The 21447-nt window shown below is 30.2% G+C and overlaps 4 protein-coding genes across 5 annotated transcripts; 1 reads left to right on the top strand and 3 right to left on the bottom strand.

The window, feature by feature from the left end:
* On the bottom strand, positions 1456–5010 carry LOC109325311 (L-ascorbate oxidase homolog). The gene is made up of 8 exons (XM_019557594.1): positions 4836–5010; positions 4630–4739; positions 3220–3490; positions 2997–3096; positions 2554–2899; positions 2093–2464; positions 1924–2002; positions 1456–1833 (listed from the first exon to the last, which is right to left on the bottom strand). The coding sequence occupies exons 1-8, from the start codon at positions 4974–4976 to the stop codon at positions 1618–1620; spliced, it is 1635 nt and encodes a 544-aa protein (XP_019413139.1). The 5' UTR covers positions 4977–5010; the 3' UTR covers positions 1456–1617.
* On the top strand, positions 8884–11433 carry LOC109325313. 2 transcript variants are annotated; one of them, XM_019557597.1, is made up of 4 exons: positions 8884–9429; positions 10157–10342; positions 10987–11279; positions 11328–11433. In XM_019557597.1, exons 1-3 carry the CDS (start codon positions 8959–8961, stop codon positions 11275–11277), a joined length of 948 nt encoding a protein of 315 aa, XP_019413142.1. In that variant the 5' UTR covers positions 8884–8958; the 3' UTR covers positions 11278–11279; positions 11328–11433. The 2 variants fall into 2 exon arrangements, with proteins under 2 accessions (XP_019413142.1, XP_019413141.1); XM_019557596.1 differs by having other exon boundaries at positions 10987–11431.
* Positions 11589–14219, bottom strand: LOC109325312 (lysine histidine transporter-like 8). Its single transcript, XM_019557595.1, has 4 exons — positions 13865–14219; positions 13057–13190; positions 12544–12977; positions 11589–12270 (listed from the first exon to the last, which is right to left on the bottom strand). Exons 1-4 carry the CDS (start codon positions 14179–14181, stop codon positions 11656–11658), a joined length of 1500 nt encoding a protein of 499 aa, XP_019413140.1. The 5' UTR covers positions 14182–14219; the 3' UTR covers positions 11589–11655.
* LOC109325026 (auxin-responsive protein SAUR68-like) lies at positions 18772–19409 on the bottom strand. Its single transcript, XM_019557173.1, has one exon. It carries the CDS (start codon positions 19257–19259, stop codon positions 18834–18836), a length of 426 nt encoding a protein of 141 aa, XP_019412718.1. The 5' UTR covers positions 19260–19409; the 3' UTR covers positions 18772–18833.

Raw genomic sequence — 21447 nt, 5'->3', positions numbered from 1 at the left:
TACTTTAGAATTGTGTTGATGGGGTTTGAATATGAAGCATGCCTAATCCCATTAAGTTAAACATATCATGATGATGCTAATAATGATGCACCTATACGAGTTTTAATCTATAGATGGAGGGTGAAGTGAGATCTTGAGATATTGCAATTTATCCACTTTACAAGATTTCAGGTCTTTAATAATTATTATTATCTATTTTTGCTTATATATCAATAAACCAACGGCTAAAATAATGCTATGGACCACAAATGCTAAATGCGTGTTAGATAAATGGTAATGGCATCATGCCATTCCATGCATTTTGTTTCTTATTTCCATAAAGTTCTGTTTACCTTTCATTCCCAAACACGAGTTTAAAGATTTTAACAATGATTAGAAGGGATATACATAGAAGGGGAATTGGATATTGATGAATGTTTTAATTAAGTGATAGCAAGTGAATGAAAATTGTTTGCCTTCAATAATGTATATCACTCTCTTTATTGCCAATACGAAAAAGAGAAGAAAAAATACATAGTGTATGAGTTTTACATAATGTTATTATATCGTCTATCATTCATTTTAATAATCATTGACTATTAAAAAATAATATAAATAGATGTTAGATGATGTACTAAGTGTGTATAAATATTTATGCTGATAATGTATTGATATTACAATGAAAAATTATTTTACTAACAATTATAATGATTTGTTTTTTAATGAAAGTTAATTTTTTTAAAGTGATGATTTTTTCTCATTAATAGAAAAAAAGAAGTAATACAAAATTAATAAGCATAAAAGTCTTATATTCGTAAAAATTTAAATAAAAGTGAACCAAGTAACTCAATATAGTTAATTTAGGTGGTATTTGATTTGGTCAAATATAGCTTGTCTTAATGCATCATTTTTTTTTAATTCCATAATAGTTATTTTTTTATCTCCCTAATAAAGTCTGGAATTATAGTAAGGAAATTGACAAAAATAAATAACGTTGGAAAAATCATCATCAAACGTGAATTGTTTGACTGAAGAAGTGGAGAGGTATAGAAAAATGATAACTAAAGGATTAAAATCTTTCGGTTAATAGAGAGACTCACAATAACATATAAAATATAATATGTAATAATATTTTTACTCTTTTAATTGTCATGAAATTACATTTTTCTATTGAAAATATGAATAAAAATTATTGTTTGTCTCTCTATTAATAGGGAAGATGTTTGTTTTTGAATATATTGAATAAAATAGATGATTGTTAGGAACAACGTGTTTAAACAATGGTACATATATATTAGAAATTGAGTTGTGTTTGTCTCAAAGACATTAGGAACTATCGTATGGAACACAATATAACACTTCATATTTTATTGTTGCTGCATATCCATAATATATGCATGTTAGTTTACACGCAGATTGAACTAATTTTTCATCATTTCAACCTGTTAAAGAAATCTAATCATATGGCACTACATTACTTGAAAGAAAAAAAATAATCCAATAGAGGGTAATAATTTATTGACACAATACAATGGTGAATCGCTGATAATGTAGTAATACAAAGAAATGATCGATGGATATGTAAAGAATGAGTCCCTATGTAGGTGAGTTAATGATTGAGATGGTATCGAGTTTTGATCATGATAGTGGTCTAGTTATTCTTCCAGCAGCTTTACCACATAGAAGTGCATTCTTTGGAATTGGATATTCATCTCTAATAGATTCAACTGGTGAATATACTCGTAGATAAAATTGTTGTCCAAGATATTGTCGTGCCCAAAATTCACTTCTCACATTCCACATACCCACATTGTCTAGTGCTACATAAATTGCAGTCCATGACTTAGGATATACCTGAAACAAATATTGATTAGTAAGTTTTTGCTACATTTGGAATATAAGGAATTAATGATCAAAGAAAATGACAAATACAAAAAAACTAACCTGTGTTGTACACCTTGAAACTGCATCTCTGAGATTATACTGATTACGACTATTAGGATTCCATGCACCACCATCCATACTGTATAAAAATGTGATCTTTAAATTCCAATGATATGTTATTATAAAGTAAAAATATTAAAGATTGATGGGCAAAAAAATGAAGTCTTACCCTACAACCCAAAATGAATATCCATCAATATGGTAGCTTTGAACTATGTCTTCATGGTTTTGAAACACAATCTCAACAAATGCTCGAAAATCGGCACCCATGACTGAAGTATCAAGATACATAGGTTTCCTAGAAGGGTTATCTGGAATGCTTCCAACTTGGAACACACCATCAATTTTGAAGTAATCTGCTAGCTTCAAAGGAGTTGTTTCATCAGATAGAATAAAAGATACACTATTGATTGCATATCTTTGTTTCCCATTAACTTGTGCTGCTGAACTCTCTAACTTGAATGTCTTAGTTATGTTCACAAGACCATAGTGGTATGATCCTTGTGGATTTGGCCTTGGCCCACTTGCTGTTAAATTTGTCCTACAAAAAAAATTATAATATGTTAATTGTTGAACAATGTTTAAGTAATTGGTCATTATCATTTGATATTTGATGAACAAATCAAGTACCTGATTGAACGAGCTTGTTTAATAGACCAATCAATCTCAGTTGTTGGACCACTAGGAATTGGTCCAGAAATAGGTTGTTGAGAGTTACTATAGTGAAGTGAAGCTGTACTTGTAATAACTTTGTCAGTGAAACGAGTGGAAGCAACAATGTAGTAATCTTTGGGTGCTTTATCAGCTGTAATCAACACTGAATAAGATTGTCCCACATGAACATCAATAGAGGAATAAGTGGTTTGTACAGTGTGAGTTCCTTCAACTTCCACCAATTTCAAGTCATGCCCTTCAATCCTAAAGTTCAAAGTGTTTTGAAGCCCAACATTTGATATTCTAAGCCTGTATGTTTTCCCTTTATATATTGACATAATCATTCATGAGTCAATAACTAACCTTATGAAGAGAAAAAAACACATTTATAATATAGGCATGAATAGAAAGAGTGAGACCTTGTTCAACTGTGAATGATGTTCCATTTGCACGACCATTGATCAAAACACCTTGAGGGAATGGAAGTCTATGTCCAAAATCTAGAATAGACTTCAATTTCTGAATACATATAGAGCAATGGTACATGAATTAGTACACTTTCACCTAGACTTAATAAATCATAATTGTGTTACTCCATATGTCATAGTTAATAATTGGTTGAAAAAGTATATGTTTGATTACCGTGTGATCGATATGGTACCAATCACCGATTAGAAGGGAATAATCATTAGCTGGGTCAGGGAATGGAACTGGAATCCTTGGCCTACTAAGGACTTTGATGGCACCATAGCCACCAGCTGCTTTATGAAAAGCAAGAGATGGGAAATAAAAGAAGCTTCCAATTTGATCTTTGACTTGAAGTGTGTATGTGAAGTTCTTCCCTGGAGGGATGGGACATGTAGTTCCATAAACTCCATCTTCATAAGAATTTCTCCTTTGCTGAACACCATTCCTGTTGCATATAAGAAAATCAAATTATTGTTGTTTTTGTTGAAGGAGAGTGTAACAAGTAACAACCCATTGATAGTGACAATTGTGTTATGGGTAGTTGGGGTTGGAGTTAAGTAGGATTGGTCCGTGAAATGACTTAAAGAACAGAAGTGATGGGTGACAACAACATTTATTAAAGCCATGTTTTGTTTCTTTTGTTTTCCATGTCGGTCATTGTGTGTGAATTGAATAAAAAGGTAAGGGTCATCTCTTTAATCCCTATCAGTGCCAGCAAGAAAGAGATAAGGAAGTTACTTTGTTGCGGCCCATTTAAAAATAATTTATCAAATAACATTACTTTTGAGGATGAATATCATGATACTCATTCTCACCCGCAGATTATTTTTGTGAGAATTTATTACAAATGTTTTTGGAGATGAATATTTTTGTCATCTTAAATATAAATACAAATTTTGTATATATTCACTTATATTGCTTTTCCTTTATTCTCCATTCCTCCATCCACTTTATATTACAACTATTTTCCTCTCAACAACAATGAAAAGGTAAATGTATAATTGATAAAGCGGTAATTACTATAAAGAACTAATTACCAGAAGAACTACACTTTCAATTTATTTATGGAATTTATACAAAATATTCCAACCTTCAAAATATGTAACAAATTTAGTCATACATGTTTCTGAAGTTGCCTTGGATTTAAGGTGTCCTAAAAAAATCATTTTCATGCAGAACTCATGTCCCGACAACAAAGACGTATAATTAATCAAGTGCAGCGAACTAAAATAAAGTCATTTTATACAATTTTGTCAATTCTGTTGCTATTGCCTATTATCATTCGTTGGATTTTTTTTGGAAAGTCAAGCGTAATTAAATATAAATAATAAATTATATAATGAAAATATATAAAATTTATAAAGTCATATGTAAACATCTTTTTCTCATGTTATATATGTTTCCATGATGGAATAGCCAATAGATGAAGCTAATTTGGAAGGAATAGAATGATGATGACACATGATTTTACCACTGTAATTTGCTGTGATCTATTTGAACTAGACATGCATAACACTATTCATTATTAACACAATGAAGATTTTGAAAGAAAAACATAAAGACAGAGAAAGATAGAGTAATCACCATGATATAAGAAACGGTTCTGGTAAGCTATTGTGTACATTAATGATCAAATTATCATTGGTAACAGAATAAATTTCTGGGCCAGGAAATTGTCCATTGATAAAAATGCCCTGAAAATGCAACATATATGTATACATGAAAAAGAATAATTAAAATGAAAGTTAACGTAAGAAGTGAATTATATATAATATATATTATATAAAAACCTGTTGTTTAACTCCAAGAGGATAAATGTCTCCATAAGTAACATTCCAATCAAAGAATCTATAAGGGTCTTCAGCAACAACATGAACAATAATGTTGAACACAAATAGTAATATTGAACACAAACTAAGAAGGAGCTTCATGTTAAAGAGAGAAATGAAATGATTTGGTGTTAGAGAAACGAAAGACACACACTTGAATTTATATGTATATGAGAGAAGAGTGGTGGAGGTTGCAAGCTTTAATTTGTAGGTAACTTTAATATAATTAAATATAGTGAATGGAAAAGAAAAGAGTAGTTTTGGTTATATATAATTAATACAAATATATAGAACGTAAGAAAGAAGGAAGGGGAAACCAAAAACGAAAAAGCAAATGAAATTGGTTTGGTTTGGTTTGGTTGTTGCCTTGTTGGTTGGGTAGTGAATCAAAGCGGTGGGAAGTGAGAATGTTGTGACTCAAAGTAATTGAAAGTATTATACTATTATACTACCCTCTTTTCTATCTACTTTTTTAAGGTTATATTCACAAATTTATATTCAAGTTATGTAATACCTTATTTTATAATAACTATGCTTAATTATCTTCACTATCTTATTAATTAGTTAGAGATAAAGTTGTAAAAACAATTATTATTTTTCTAAAAAAACACTTTATAATGAATGAATGTGCAAATAAACCACTTTTAATTAAATTGCACATACTAAACCAGTAATTATAATTTTGATACTTTATAACTTTATAACTTAGTATCTTTCAATAAAAGATTTGTTGTCTCAAATTATATACCACAAATAAAAACATGTCATATGATTAAAACAAAATACTTATGGTTTTTTGTTTGTTTTTGCTTCATTTGTTAGTAGCATTGAATGTTGTTTTTTATACTACTAAGAATATTCTTTCACATTTTGAATAATAAATTCATGTTTTTTTGAGTGAATGTGTAACTACCCCTTCCAACAAGTCTCTCCCCGAATGTTGATAATATTTATCCGGTATGCAATTTGCATTGTGCAAGCTGGATGACAGTGGGCAGCAATTAATGACGCATCACACGGCATTTTCATTTTTCTTCACTTATTTTTTGATGAATGAATGGTATCTTTATTTTTTTAATAGCGTCCCAAACAAACAATAAGCTTCCCCTTCCACACTTTTAATAAAACAAAAGCCAAAAATAATTGTACGCGGAAACAATGATAATGGTTCTGTCGCATGTGGGACATTCTATGTATATGCTGTTAGAGGGAATAAAATAATGAAGCTCCCATGTGACCATGCAAATCACACTTCACAAAGTCAATGAGTATTGGTTCATGTGATATATGTTTGATTTTCTTTAAGTAAGATCTTGAGTTCAAAAGTTAGCCCCATATACCTCTACATGTTTTCGACTTGGACATAATTGTCTCCGATGCGAGGATACCTATATGAAACAAAAAAGTCACAATTCACAAAATACACATACAAATGGGAATGCATATGGTAAGTTATATCAATGTTGACTGTTCAAATCCAATACGGTGGAGTTGACTATTATTGCATGTGTTAGATTTACAGAAGTGATAAAATGAAAAGAATGCGAAGTGTTGATTTCTTTATTCTTTTTAATGAATAACTTTTGAGATTGGTTTATGTAAATGATATCATTTCAAATGAGTCACATGGGAGAATGATCTGTTACAAGTGCTTCAACATTGACAAATGACACTTCAATTTATAATTTATTTCATTTGTCAAAAGTTATCACATTCAAATCCATTGATTGTCCACCTTAATTGACGGGTCAAGCAAACAAAAAATGTCAAAAAATATATTTTATTTTTTACAATTGACTTTCCATAACTTTATCAGATATAGAACTGCTTGTTTCAATTTTAATTTTGGACCTTTTCTCTAACATTTCATAATGTTACTAAGATAAAGTATATTTAGACATGTATCTCTCTCAATACAAAAGTGAGAGAGAGAAAAATACCACCAGATTTTACTTTGTCACGCTATTATTCATAACTAAATAATATAAATGAATAATAAATAATACATTAATTATGTATAAATATTTACACGGACAATTTCCATCTTCCACAGTAATGCATTCTAATGCATATCTGTTGTTCCACTGGTTTGTGTCATTTCATGTGTCAGAATGTATGATTGGTCAGAAAAATATTTAATAATTACAATTTTAACTTAAATAAATTTTTTAAACCAATAAAATTGATGGTACATAAAGTGGTATGAAAAGTGAGACAGCAGATATATGCACCAGTCTTAATTCAAAAAATATGATGGACCTGTCTGAATATAAGAGGGAGGGGAATTGTGGAGTTTAAATTGTTTTGGGCTATTAAATGAAAGAATGAGGTATAAAAGTGGTTATTTGGGCCGTCCAATTACATGGAATGATAAAATGATGAGCTTATTAAGGACTTTCAGCTTTGTAGTAACAAAAAATCACCATAGCCCATCATCTCTCTTTTATTTCAAATTACTTCCAAATTCCAATGCCTCACCAACATAATGTCCTTTGCAATAATAATTTATTGTTACGACTAAAGATATCCCAACATCTATAGATAATGAATTAATCTATTTCGGATATGAGGATGTCTATCTCAATAAGTATTGCTCACAAGAATTGAATTCTACACCTTTTATTAGTTTGAGAATCTAGCAAAATCTTACACCATTATATTTAGTTTTTTTTATGGTATTTTCAATAACCAAATTTTAATTTCACACATTTCATTTGTTATATACATGGGCTAAAATAGACATGATGACCCATTTTGTCATTTTTATTATTTATTTAAATTCCTCTTTGAAATAAGACAACTTTAATGGGAAAGGCAATGGAAGATAGTACATTTAGTCATTATAATTTTTTTACTTTATTTTTTACTCCTAAATATGTACCCATGTGCTAATGATAGAAAAATTCATCCTTATAAGAGTTATACATTTAAAAATCTCCTATTAACGTGGTCTATAATTTCCGCCTTTTATTACTAAAGAAAGATGATTAAATATTCTCTATCCTCAAAATATTAAATACATTTTACTATCATTATTTAGTAATAGGAAGATTTACACCATTATAGGCTGAAATAGAAAAATGATTCAGCATTGCTATTCTTTGAAACTCCCTCCAATAAATTCTATTTAAAAATTGAATAGAAAGAATATTAATATGAGAAATGCATTGAAATTATTTATTAGAAGAATGAGTGGCAGAAAACAATTGGGCAATGGAATAATGTAGCTTAAGCAATAAGCCGTTTGAACAAAACAAAAGTTTCAGACCCACGAAGCATGCAAGTGTCTACTTCTAGTATCAAAATTCAAACATAGAAAGAAGATATTATCCACTTCAATGTACCCTTCTGCCACCACCAATTACCACTTATTTCGTCAACTCATAAGACAGATATGTCTTAATAAATTTCTAAGAAAATATTATTTAAAAAATAATTTCTAAAAAAATAAGTCAATATTTTTCATTGGATGAAAAAAATAATATGTTTTTGATTGTATTAAGTATTAACAAGTAACATTCCTCCATGAATAAAAAAGAAGAATATAGGTATGTATGGTCTTAACTTTCCTTTTTTATTCCAGTGTATTATTACATAAATTCTCATGCAATATTCAGTTTAAATATTTATACATAATCAATATATTATTCACTATTTATTATATGTATTACATTTTTTTAAAAATCAACGATAATTAAAAATAAATGATAAATTAATATATAAAATTCTTATACTGCCAATTATTAATATAATATCCTTTTTGTGTAAGAAACTAATTTCTTTTGAGATTTGTGGATGAACGTCCTTCTAACAAGTATCACTAACAGAAATCAAATTTGACATTTTGATCATCCTTATAATCTAGTAGAGTTTTATCATATTTGATGAACAAATAACATCATTGATTGCATATTAATATTGGGAAATAATTATAATGTAGTGAATGCACAAATATATTTCTATTTATTATGTTTAAAAGCTTGGTTTCTCTATGTACTCGAAAAAGGGTAATAAAATAAAGGTTTCCCTTTTGTAACGTGTAGAGAAAGAGAGTGTGTGATTGATAAGATAGAAAGAGAAGAAAATGGGAGGTGGCAGAATGCACCGCAAATCAGAATCTGAAGTAACAAGCATGGAGCAATCGCCGCCACGTTCACCACCACGACGGCCACTATACTATGTACAAAGTCCTTCAAACCACGACGTTGAGAAAATGTCTTATGGTTCAAGCCCCGCTGCTTCACCAAACCACCATTACTATCTCTCTTCTCCTATTCATCACTCTCGTGAGTCTTCTACTTCTCGTTTCTCTGCTTCTCTTAAGAACCCTTCCTCTGCTCCTTGGAATAAGCTACTACACCCTCAACCTCACACTCCTTCAAATCATCATAATCATAATGATGAGGATGATGATGATGACGATGTTGTTCAAGACTCTGGTCATAATATTCGTTTGTATTTTTGCTTCTTGTTGCTTTTCATGCTGCTTTTCACTCTCTTCTCTTTGATTCTTTGGGGTGCCAGTAAGAGTTTCAACCCTAATGTTATTGTTAAGGTAACTTTCATCATTCACTCCATTACTTTATTCTTATGTATATGCTCTATTAACCATATGAAATCGAATTATGTCTATTAATGTAAGGCTCCATTATATCCCAACGTCGAGATTTCGATTTTGGGAACTGCAACAGTTATTGGGAGAGTCAGTCACTAACCAAAAAATTATCAGTTCCTTATTTATATATATATATATATATATATATATATATATATTATTTTGGCACCTTAAGGTATTGCCTTAGTCAAATTCATTAACATATAGTGTTAATTATAATAATATTTTATGATTATGCGTGTGTCCTTTAATATTGCCGTTGGATTCTTTCTCTTTCTCTGCGTTTTCACTTTTCAGCTGGTTATTAGGGTAGGACCAGGGACCAGGGACTAATGGTTCATTCATATGGCGGAATTCCATAACTGCCCCTAGTATTTATTACTCTCTCTAGTATTTGAAAATGGAAATCCTTAGTTATATTTTTTCAGCTATGAAATGATTCTTCGAATTAATTATGAAAAACAATGAGATATTTTATTCAAAATTTTATATCATTTAATTATTTTGCCGTTTCTGTATGAAGTTTGAATGGAGAAAATATGGCGTTTTGGTTTGGTGAAGACTATAGATAATGGTGTCATAAATATTGGGATTTAATAATTGTGGGGCCTGATTCTGATTCTGATTCTTTGGTTGTTGTTCTGTTAAACAAATGAAATGAAAACAGAACATAGTGTTCGAGAAGGTGAATGTACAATCAGGGAATGATGGTAGTGGGGTACCCACAGATATGATGTCTTTGAATTCAACGGTCAGGATTTTATATAGAAACCGAGGCACTTTCTTCGGAGTCCACGTCACTTCCACGCCGTTTCTACTTAGCTATTACCAGCTCACACTAGCCTCTGGACAGGTACCCCTCCACTATTTCAACTATATAATCAATATTTCTTTTAAACATTTACTCCATTTAGAGACTTTAGTATAAAGGGATGGAAAAAATTAATTAATTGACAGGTAAGAGTGTTATGAAAAAAATGGAGTGCTGTACCACAGTTTTGCGCCACTCCATATGTTAGGAGATATGATTAGTCAGAAAAATATTTGTTGATGTTGTGGGGACCTACCTAGTAATTTGTACGATTTTTTATATATAAAGGGAACGTGATTCTTTTGATGAACTTTCTTTTCACACAACAGGCTTTGTTTCTTAGGCAATGCTAGTCACGTGGGTTTCACACAAGTTTTAAATATTGCCATCACAATTTCATTTCTACCTAGTCCACTGTTCGAGTTTCAACCATGTCATGTACTACAACAATATGTGCACTCAATCCCCTACCTATTACACTTCATTGGTAAAAAATAATCACATCAAATGAATTTTAAAAATGAGTAATTCAAAAAAGATTATTTTTTTGACCAATCAAATACATTAGCACACTGATTTATTACATAATTTGGGATGTAACATGGAACTACTACATTTACATCATTAAAAACTCCCTCCATTGTAGTCTGAATTTTATTTATGTATTGACTCTTGTAAATGAATAGATGCAAAAGTTCTATCAGTCAAGGAAGAGTCAGAGGAAGTTAGAGGTAATGGTGTTGGGATATCAGGTTCCACTCTATGGTGGTGTCTCAGTTCTTGGCAATGCTAATAAAGAGAACATGGACAGTGTTACATTGCCTCTAAACCTTACTTTTGTAGTCAGATCAAGAGCTTATATCTTAGGAAGATTAGTCAAATCTAAATTCTATCGAAGAATCACATGTTCTGTTACTTTGCATGGCAAACAACTTGGAAAACCTCTTAATTTGACTGATTCATGTGTCTACAAGTAAAGTGATCCAGATATACTTTTGGTTCTTGGTATTTTTTGTTATTACCCATTATTTCCAGAGCCAACTTCTTTATATTGATTGTCTTGTAGCTATGTGGATTTTATTTGGAACTAGAAACATCACTTATTTTATATGCAAATTGCGTTCAATTTCATATCTTTTTTCCTTCTTGCAGTTCTAGACACTTGGTCCGACTCCATAAAATTCATAAATTCTTAACAGAAACGTAGATTTTTACTGATAATTTTATGTGAGTTAGAAATTATGAAATTTGAAATGCAAATCTCATTCAGCTCTATGCATATTATACCAGATGCATGATTTGTTCTTAGAAATAACACAATCTAGTAATCACTAGTTTCCTAAGTATTACTATTTTTATGGTTTGAAGAAGTTAGCTTTTAAGCCTCTGATAGCTAGAGTCCTCGCTGCAGCAGCAACCAAAAGAGCAGCGAGAAGCATTCCTAAACAACCAAGTGCAAAGTTGAACCACCATACAAAACCCTTCACACTAGGTTTGTTGATGGCTAACCACATGAAACAAGGATATGCATATGTTATAGGCACAAGGGTCATTCCTCCAAGCAATGCTGAAAGACTCGGCAAGAATGGGAATGTGACTGCTATAAAGAATGTCAATCCTCCAAACAATATACGAAAGCATGTTCTCATCAATCTTGGGCATCTCTTATTCTTGATGCTAGTGTATTTTATTTCAAGGTTGTCGAAAACAAGCATGGCATAGACTTGGTAGCTACTCAAACAATGTATTATTATCAAAACATACATTGTACCCATTGAGAATTTAGTTACTTGATGCCTATGGAATAGTGGGAATGCAGTTAACAATCCTCCATGGATTTGATTTCCATAAGCCCAGAATCCTATAATTGCTAGGGGAAATATGCACATGGCAATTAGTATATATGAAATTGTCACTCCTCTACTCATTGGTTTTTTGGATGTCTCTTTGAGATTTGAAGGCAGCGTCCCCTGCATTGTACAATCAGATACTTTATTCTCGTAATAATTATCTAATAGGAGAGTCTAACCTAAAAGACTAGTCTATTAGGTGGGAGAACCTCGTGACTTAAGTACCACATTGAGTTTCATATTCTACTCAACGTGAGACTCCTGACATAGCTCTTACCTCAAATAATTGTGTAACTTATTAACTGATATTTCATTAGCTAATGCATGTAAAACATGCATATATCAATGAATCATGAAAATGAATTCAATAAACCATACACACTAGTGCATTACCTGTATCTCAAGCAAAACATTGTGACCTCTGAAAGCTAGCACAATGATTCCAATGGCATTGAGAATATCAGTGATCTTAGCCACAGAAGAATGATCTTTAGACAAGGAAGTAGTGTAGGATAGACCAGTGGCCTTACCCTTCTTAACAGAGAGGGTCCAAAAGAGGGTGCAATAAGTGATGGCTGTGACAGCACCAATGAAAGAGATAACAGCCATAGAGTTAAGGTTGGGTAACTGAGCAATGAGAATGGCCACACATGTAAACACCAAAAACCACTGAACACCGCTTAGTGAGTGTGCGTTAAGGTTGTTGTCACAGAGTGTATTGAACAAAAGCTTCATTGTTCCACCACCAGTGATAATAAGCATCACACAGGTGCCTCCTGAAAGGTACATCACTGGGAATAGTGTTGCCACCTTCCCTAACCTTTTCCCTGATAAAGCCATAATAAAAGTGTCGATTAATATGACTTAGAATCTGTTATGTGTGTCGGTATATAGATATATACATACCGAAGGCATTGATGGCGAGGAAGAGGTATCTGCTGTGACGAATTCCAGGAAGAGATTCATGAAGTCTAATAAGCAGAAATATTGTATATAGCTGCCAAACAAATGCTGATACCAAACACACGCTAGCCCATGCCCTGCAACACATTCATCATGTACTATATGTTCACTATTTAATTTATATTATGTCAATATCTATAAACTAATAATGGGTATGGAATTATGTAATCCCACTCTCACATAGAAAGTGAAATATGGACACCATTAATTATGTTTAGTGGATATATTGAGATTTCTCTACAAATAAAAGATACAATATGTGTGAGATAAAAATAGTGACCATCTCCTTCCCTAAGAGTATGTTTATAAGATCGACCAAAAAGTTAAGAATTTAATTCCTGTAAGTGATACTTGTTAGAAATGACAGTCACGAATACTGAAAGGAACCTTACACATAAAGTAAAGTGATGGATATTAGTGGTACCAAATTTATTTTTGAAGCACACTTTGATTTGACTAGTTTGCAAGTGTATTCTATTAGGACTATACAAAAGATGTGTTATAGAATAAGGTATGTTTAGAAGATAAATTATTTCATTCGGTCACTAAAATTTTGACATGTCTTCTATTTAATCATTTTATATAAAATATTTCTAAAACTAAACAAAACAGTACATATATCATACTTTTATTGACTGACACTGACTATAGGAGATAAATTATCCCATGATATAAGGAGATACTTTATTCAAAATTGATTTCATTTTCCAAAATTGATGTGATAAAGACGTGTATAAAGTAAGGTACATACCAACCAAGAGTAAGAAAAGCAGCAGGGAGCATGAGAGCTTGAAATCCAATGTTAGAATTGAGAATATGAAAGGCTGCATAGTAAGCATTCCCATTTCTGGACTCAGTTATAGGAAGCCAATCATTTCTAGGAAATTGTTGATCCTGCTTCTGCTCAGTAATAATATTCAGAGAATGATGGCCTAGTTCAAAACTCAATGATGGGTCATTGTGTATCAAGAGAGGAGATAGTGGAGGTTTTAATGTTGCATCTGAATATTGCAGCAAAGCTACTTCTGATTTCAAATATTCATGATCTTCATCACCCACTTCTCCCATATTAACAAATTCAACAAAGGAAGCTAGCCAATTATATTCTTATATATCATGCACTATAAATAATTATCCCTACCCACACTCTCCTATATAGGAAAAAATATGTTGAAAACTTTGAATATTAATGAAATGAAAGGGGAGACATTTGCTTATATATAAAGCATAAACATGTGGATTCATATTCAAGTAGCAACCGATCAATTCGACTTTAACAATCACACCATTGCGCTGATGTCACTGGAAGTTTATTCATCAAACTTTAAAAATGTAATAGATTTATAGGAAGTTAATTTAATGTATAATTTACTCTTCACTTGAATTACTTTTTTTTAAAGAGTTAGTAATAATTAAAAATGAATAATGTATGATATAATAATAATATAAAAACTCTTATAATGTTAAATCAATAGTGCTCCTACTTTGGGTAAATAATTCATTTATCAAATTGTTTGCATACCATATATTATCACTATCGGAAATCAAAGAGTGGATATGTATTTTACTGATTGAAAAATCAACTGAATGAAATTGATTATTAAGAAATCAAGTAACAATCAAAATGAAGATCCATATTGATTTCTTGTAATTAATATAGTATAATATCAATATCAACTCTAAAGAAAACCTATGTCATATATATTATTTATCGGAATATCTTTATCCATGTGTTACAATATTTCTTATGAACTAAGTAAAAGAAGCATAGAAGTGAATTTGATATCATATCTTGACCCAAAACATTTCGCAAGTAACTATTGCCACCCCAATTTACAAAGTTATATTTTGAGAGACTCAAACAATATCCGATTAATCTGATTAGAAGTTAGAACAATTCCATTAATGAATGCTCGTGGTTAGTGGTTGATATAACATGTTCTACTTTAAAGATATAAGTTATCATATTATGGATTGTTTTCTGAAAATGAGAGCCATAGTTGATGATATAAATAATCATCACGAATCACGATGCAATCCTTTTCTGATCTCGTTTGATCGCCCCATTTGTATCCTAGAACATGGATCATGTATGACAAGATAATTATGTTGCCATGTTACTAGTCAATTAGAACTCTTCAAGTAATATAAAACATTAATATGTATTTTTATAATTTTCATTTAACTGTGACATTCTTTTTATTAGAGTGAGAAAAGAAACTACATGTATTGTCACCCTTTTATATAGAAGATAATATTTATTGTCCCACAAATTGTGTTATTGCATGTATAACTAGCCTACGATTGATTGAAAAAATATTTTGAAGTTAAAAAAATAATAATTAATTATATTTTTAACCAATCATAACTAATAGTAACACAATTTATCAAACAACATATGGATATCCGTAACTTAGATATCCTCATGATTAATTTCCATTGAAAATTGTAATTTAAACAAAAAGACAATAGCAATTTCATTAAACTAGTGGTGGAAATGATGAAGGCAACACCATTCATGCAGTGGAGTACACCAAACATCTCACCAACCCAATAAGTGAATAAATTATAAATGTGAGATATTCAATTAAACTAATGGTGGAAACCATTAAGCAAAGACAATTCATGAACTATACCAAACATCTCTCCAACCGAATAAGTGAGGAAATAAATTTCATTTATTGCCTGGTAGGTGAAACGTAGAAAATATGTGGAATATGATTGGCGTCATATAAAAAAAACATATAAAATTGGATTTAATATATATATACTAACAGTGTAAGTGTTTTGTACACTGTCAGTAAATCATTCACCATTGATTTGTTAACCACTATTGACCCTCAAACAAAAGTAATACAAATCATGACCTGTGACATGTTTTAAGTAAATTATTAATAAACACGATATAATCTTATAACATATGTATCCCAAGATTTTTAAATTAATTTTGTTAGAGTATAATATAATTTTCTTGGAAAGACAAACATTTATATTAGGAGAAGTACTTAGAGAATAACTCAGCATGTGGGCATGCATTTAATTGTGAGATTTGGAAGCATTCACCGAATTATGGATAGGGTAGAGTCGTAATAATATAATGGTGATGGGCAAAACTAACAAGGTAGGACATGACATGTTGTGTGAAGTGCTTGACACAAATTTAGTGGCTAAAAACTAAAATGTAGACTACTTTTCACTACAACATATAACTTGACGCATTTCATAATTTCTCGACAAACATAGTGCAAAAGACCTGCCTTCATCAAATCATTCTAATTTAGACTCAGATTTACATCCACTTGTCCCAATGTGTGTAGATGTTAGGCACCATAATATATATGCCGATAATAACATTAAGGATTCTCTCAATTAATAAAGAGACAAATGTCACACAATAACATACAAAAGACAATATTTAATGATAATTTTATTATTTTGTTCACCATAAAATCACATTTTTGTCATTGAAAATATGAGGATATAAGATATGTTATTGTAACAATAAACATAGCATGACCGTTCCAATTTTTTTTTTTCATAAATAAAGTTATCAAGGTATTTGTAACGAGTTACACTCCAGAGGCAAATAATGAAAAAATGCACTAAAAAATCAAAAGATAATGACATTTATGACCTTAATTTTATTGAAGTTACAATTTTGACCTTAAAAATATATTACAAAATACAACTTGTCTCTCCATTAATGGAGAAGAGTTTTACTCGTTTGTAACAATCCTTACATAAGTGTGAAGGTATGACTATAAAACTCTTATTATTGCATATTGATTGTTTAGCTTTTTAGGGAGACCATTGAGATGGCCTTTGTGGGTTTATAGGTAAAAAACCAGACTCTTTTTGTCTGGTTTATGTTTCAATGGGAGGTGGGAGGTTGCGGAGTTTATAGGGAATATGTATTTTTCTTAAATAATGATAAGATTAATATTCTATTTTTAAAAAATTGTTAAAACGGGCTATTCAGACGAGTTTAAGTTAGTCCACATCAAGTTCGGGCTAAAAAGTTAGTATACAATTTATGCATATCAAATTGTAGCTTAAATCCGTCATAAACGGGTTGCAGGTTATGGTGGGTTGGCCGCATAATACTAAAAAAATATTTATTTAAATTTTTACATATTTAATCTATATAAAATATATAAGTATATATATATATATGATTTGATATTAATGTATAACTTTTTTAACACGCTTGTTACGCCCAATGCAACCAAACTTATAAATATAATGCATTGTGTTTGAGTTAAGACGTGATATCAAGTCCACATATATGATTTTTAACGTAACTCATATTAAATCTCTCATTTCTATTAGACATTCACTCTCTAACACAATATAATTTCTAACTTCACTTTAATATACAATCATTTGGATACTATCAAAATATTATTACTTTGGTTTATAATAATAGTAATATATACTCAAGTTTAGAATGAATTATATATGTCAAAGTATAATGATCATCATAATATATGATCATTATTCTTTACTTTCTGTATGAAGACCATTTGTATGATATTTATCAATACTTTTATTTTGAACTATTAAGTTAAATTTGGTTGCATGGAGTTCTCTATAGTAAATAATTATGTTGTCTTTTAGTTTTGTTGCAAAAGTTATTTTCTTTATTATGTTTTTGTTGTAGAAGTTAATACACATTTAAGAAATGAAAAAATGAAATCTATATGGTTTAATGTCTTCTCATTTGATTTGATACACTATTTTATTATTATTGTGCTGAAAATGATATTATGCAAAATATGAAAAATAATATAATATTTAACTTTATAACATTATTATAATCTTATTTTTTATTCAAAGTTCATAACATAGTATTTATTATATATTTTTTATTATAAGTTATTTTGTAAGATAATTTTATATAAGACTTATTACCAAGCCAAATATCTCAAAAATTAAAAAATAAAGAAAAGTGGGTATCTCGAACTCACCCCGGGTAAGCCCAATCCGATTCTGATTTTAATATAGTCTGACCAGTCCTGAATTTAATAAAAAATAACTAGATTATTACCAAGCCTTCCCAAGATTATATATTAATCCCAAGCAACATAGTTGTTATAAAATTTATATAAATAAAATCCACGTAGGCATAAATTATCATAAAGATATTAACCAAGCCTTCCCAAGATTATATCTTATCCATTGTTTTTCCTCATTTTCGTTGATAATAAGGTGGAGGCATGCCTTGCTTAAATTAAATGTATATAGAATAATCATAATAATCCATTTAGCTCGAGTCCTCCAAGTTTATGATAGAATATTTTTGTTCAAAACATTTTTCCCTTCGAATTTTCTTGTTAGTTGTGATCAACTTTGTGCAAGTGTGTGCACCAAAAAGATTAACAGTTGCATCTCATGCAATTATTTTTTAGACAACAAGAACCTTCTTCATATATGACTTATACTTCAATAATTTAGGAGGAAATTATAGAAGTTAAGGTCACAACGTTTGTAGTTATAGGAAGTCACAAATGTTATTATGCTATAAATATTTAATTTGTCTCAAATTATGAGTGCTGGGTACATGATCATTTTGAATGACAACAACAATAGATAGAAGAAGTATTTTCCTTCTAATCTCATTTAATCACAAAATTGGCTTTAAGGCACTAGAACAAGCTACAGAATACTCTTTACTACAATCTATTATATTTGCACATTGAAGCATAAAAATTCAAATCAATTTAAAAGCCATAGATGATTGTTTGTTCATGGCTTTGACTTAGACCATAACAAGAAGATGCCTCATTGTGACATACAACCATTGAAGTAATCAAAGCCTTTTCTACATCTACAGGAACATGTTCTTGAACTAAAGAGATTACATATTCCAAGAATACACTATCACAAGGTAACATAATAGGTCCATTTGATGGTAATCCAAACTCTTCCTCCGACCATTTGAGAAGTTCTCTAAAGACAATGGTGCTAAGAAACTTGAGTGGAACCACAAATCTCTTATGATCCATGCTATAAACAACAAAGTGACCCTTGTTTACTTCTGAAGAATGCATACGATGATCTACTTTGTAAGAAATTGTTTTGCGCTTTCTAGCTGCCATTTTCTGCCACTTTCTTGCCATGGCTATAAGCCTTATCACGCTTATCATAGTTGAAATTTATAAGGACTAATAAGGAATAGAGGGTATGGATGAAACTGTGGGAGCAAATGGTGATTATGGTTAAGTTGTGTTGAATGTGATGAGTAGTTGATGATACATATATAGTTACAACATTAGACAACAGCATATGGTGTTGTTTGAAGTGTGTTACGCTGATATGGTGCATGGCCATGTGATATAACTTTCCAACCACATAAAAGAGGTTTGAACTTGTGGCCCATGTATGTTTATTGTTTGGTGTAGACATGATAATAGTGAAGTTTTGATTATAGTCCATTTGTTCCTTTGGACTTACGTGTCATGCATGTTTGATCGTTTTCTTCACAGCTGGGTCAGGAAACAAGGGTCAACATTTTGCCCCAAGCTAGCTAAGCCCTTTAAAGCATGTATTCGTAGACAAGGATCCTCTCTCCCAAAAAAATTTGTCAACATGTATTGAGCTAATCAAACTTTAAAAAATAATTTTAAAATATTTATGTTGTTATGATAACTTTTTTTTAATTAAATGAGATTTTCTAATTGAATGAGGAAAACTGATGCTGCCACTTAGCTCACTTATACCTATATAATTGTAAGGTTTTGTTATCAGATTGGATAAATGTTTTTTTGCTGAACTTTAGATGTAATATTTGCATGTGTCGACATTATATCTAACCCAATTGTGTTTGAGTATAAGTATAGTATATGCAAAATTTAAATGATATTATGGTATAAAATTACTTCAAAAGTGTTCAATTAGCTTAACTCTATTATATATAAGAGCTTCATTTTGATCTACAATATATATATGCAATATGTTGAATCCTTTTGTAAGATGTATGGATAGAAAATGAACTTTAACGAATGTTGACAATTTTAGTTAAAATAATTATCAATTAAAATTGTAGTATAGAGTATCTTGTGGTCTTATGAGGCTGTCTGCAATTTAATGTCTACTAATAAAAGGTATGGTTTAAAAAGAAAAGAAGTTTGAGCTTCTCCAAACATAACAGAGACAAATTCACAATAAGTATGTAGGCATAAAGAGAAATTTATGCTGAAATTAAACAAGTTAAAAATAAGTAATATTAGCAATTTGTCCAATAATACACTTGGTTGGGTCACCCTAGTTTGTTCTTAACCACTTTGACCCTTCCACCTTCATGGATGCTAATATGCACACCATCGATATTGCCACCCTTGTTGGCATCATTGCAAAATCCAATTAAAATCATCGTCTTAAAGCCTATAAAGTAAATTCCTTCACATTTAAAACTACAACTATTTGATCTAGTTAAGAAAATACAGCCAAAAGTTATAACTATAGATTTTCTTGCTATCGTTCATTAAAAGTCAAAAAACCGTAGCCTAAACAAATGGCAACGCTTCAAACTACCAAAATTATAAAAATATAGTCTTTGTCATTGAGAAAGAGAATTGTTTTTCCAAGTATGGACAGAGTCATTTTCATAAGTAAAAAGTGTTGTAATGATATTACCTCTTTTCAACTGTGGAAGTTGGGAAGTCAAATACGACAAATATAAATAATATATGTATATACACATATATATATATATATATATATATATATATATACTTTTTAATTATTATCTAAATATACTTCATTAGATTAATATAAAAATATAATATATATATTATCAAAATTAATGTTTTCACACCTGATTTAAGAGACTCAACACACACGTGTATCAATGATAATCATTCAAGCTGGATAGCTATATTAATTGAGGTTGTTAATATATTCTAAATTCTATTAGTCTTGAAATTTAATTAAATTGATCTTAATTAATTCCAATCTCTTATTAACATGTTGACTGACACTATTTGTGTGTCAACTATATTCTTATTGTTTGGAATTGAATATACAATAATTAGATCATATAAATTTTGAATACTATAGTTTATAGTTTAATATACTCAATTTCACTAACTTTGTCTATTTCTTGACAAACAAACTTTATCTACTTATTGTATTAAAATATGCTCTCAAATTTAAAATTATATATGAATTATACAATACCTACCTCTGCTAATCATACTTGATATATATGTATCTACATGATTATAACACAGGAGCGGAAAAATTGTCTCAATCTTAACAATTTCATTGCATATGAAGAAATGTTTCAACCAAAAAATATTAATCATTCTAAATTATTAATTCATAAAATGTTAC

The sequence above is a fragment of the Lupinus angustifolius genome, chromosome LG13, assembly GCF_001865875.1.
Source record: "Lupinus angustifolius cultivar Tanjil chromosome LG13, LupAngTanjil_v1.0, whole genome shotgun sequence".
Lineage (NCBI taxonomy): Eukaryota > Viridiplantae > Streptophyta > Magnoliopsida > Fabales > Fabaceae > Lupinus > Lupinus angustifolius.
The sequence above is the reverse complement of the archived record's forward strand: the minus strand, read 5'-3'. Positions and strand labels throughout refer to the sequence as shown.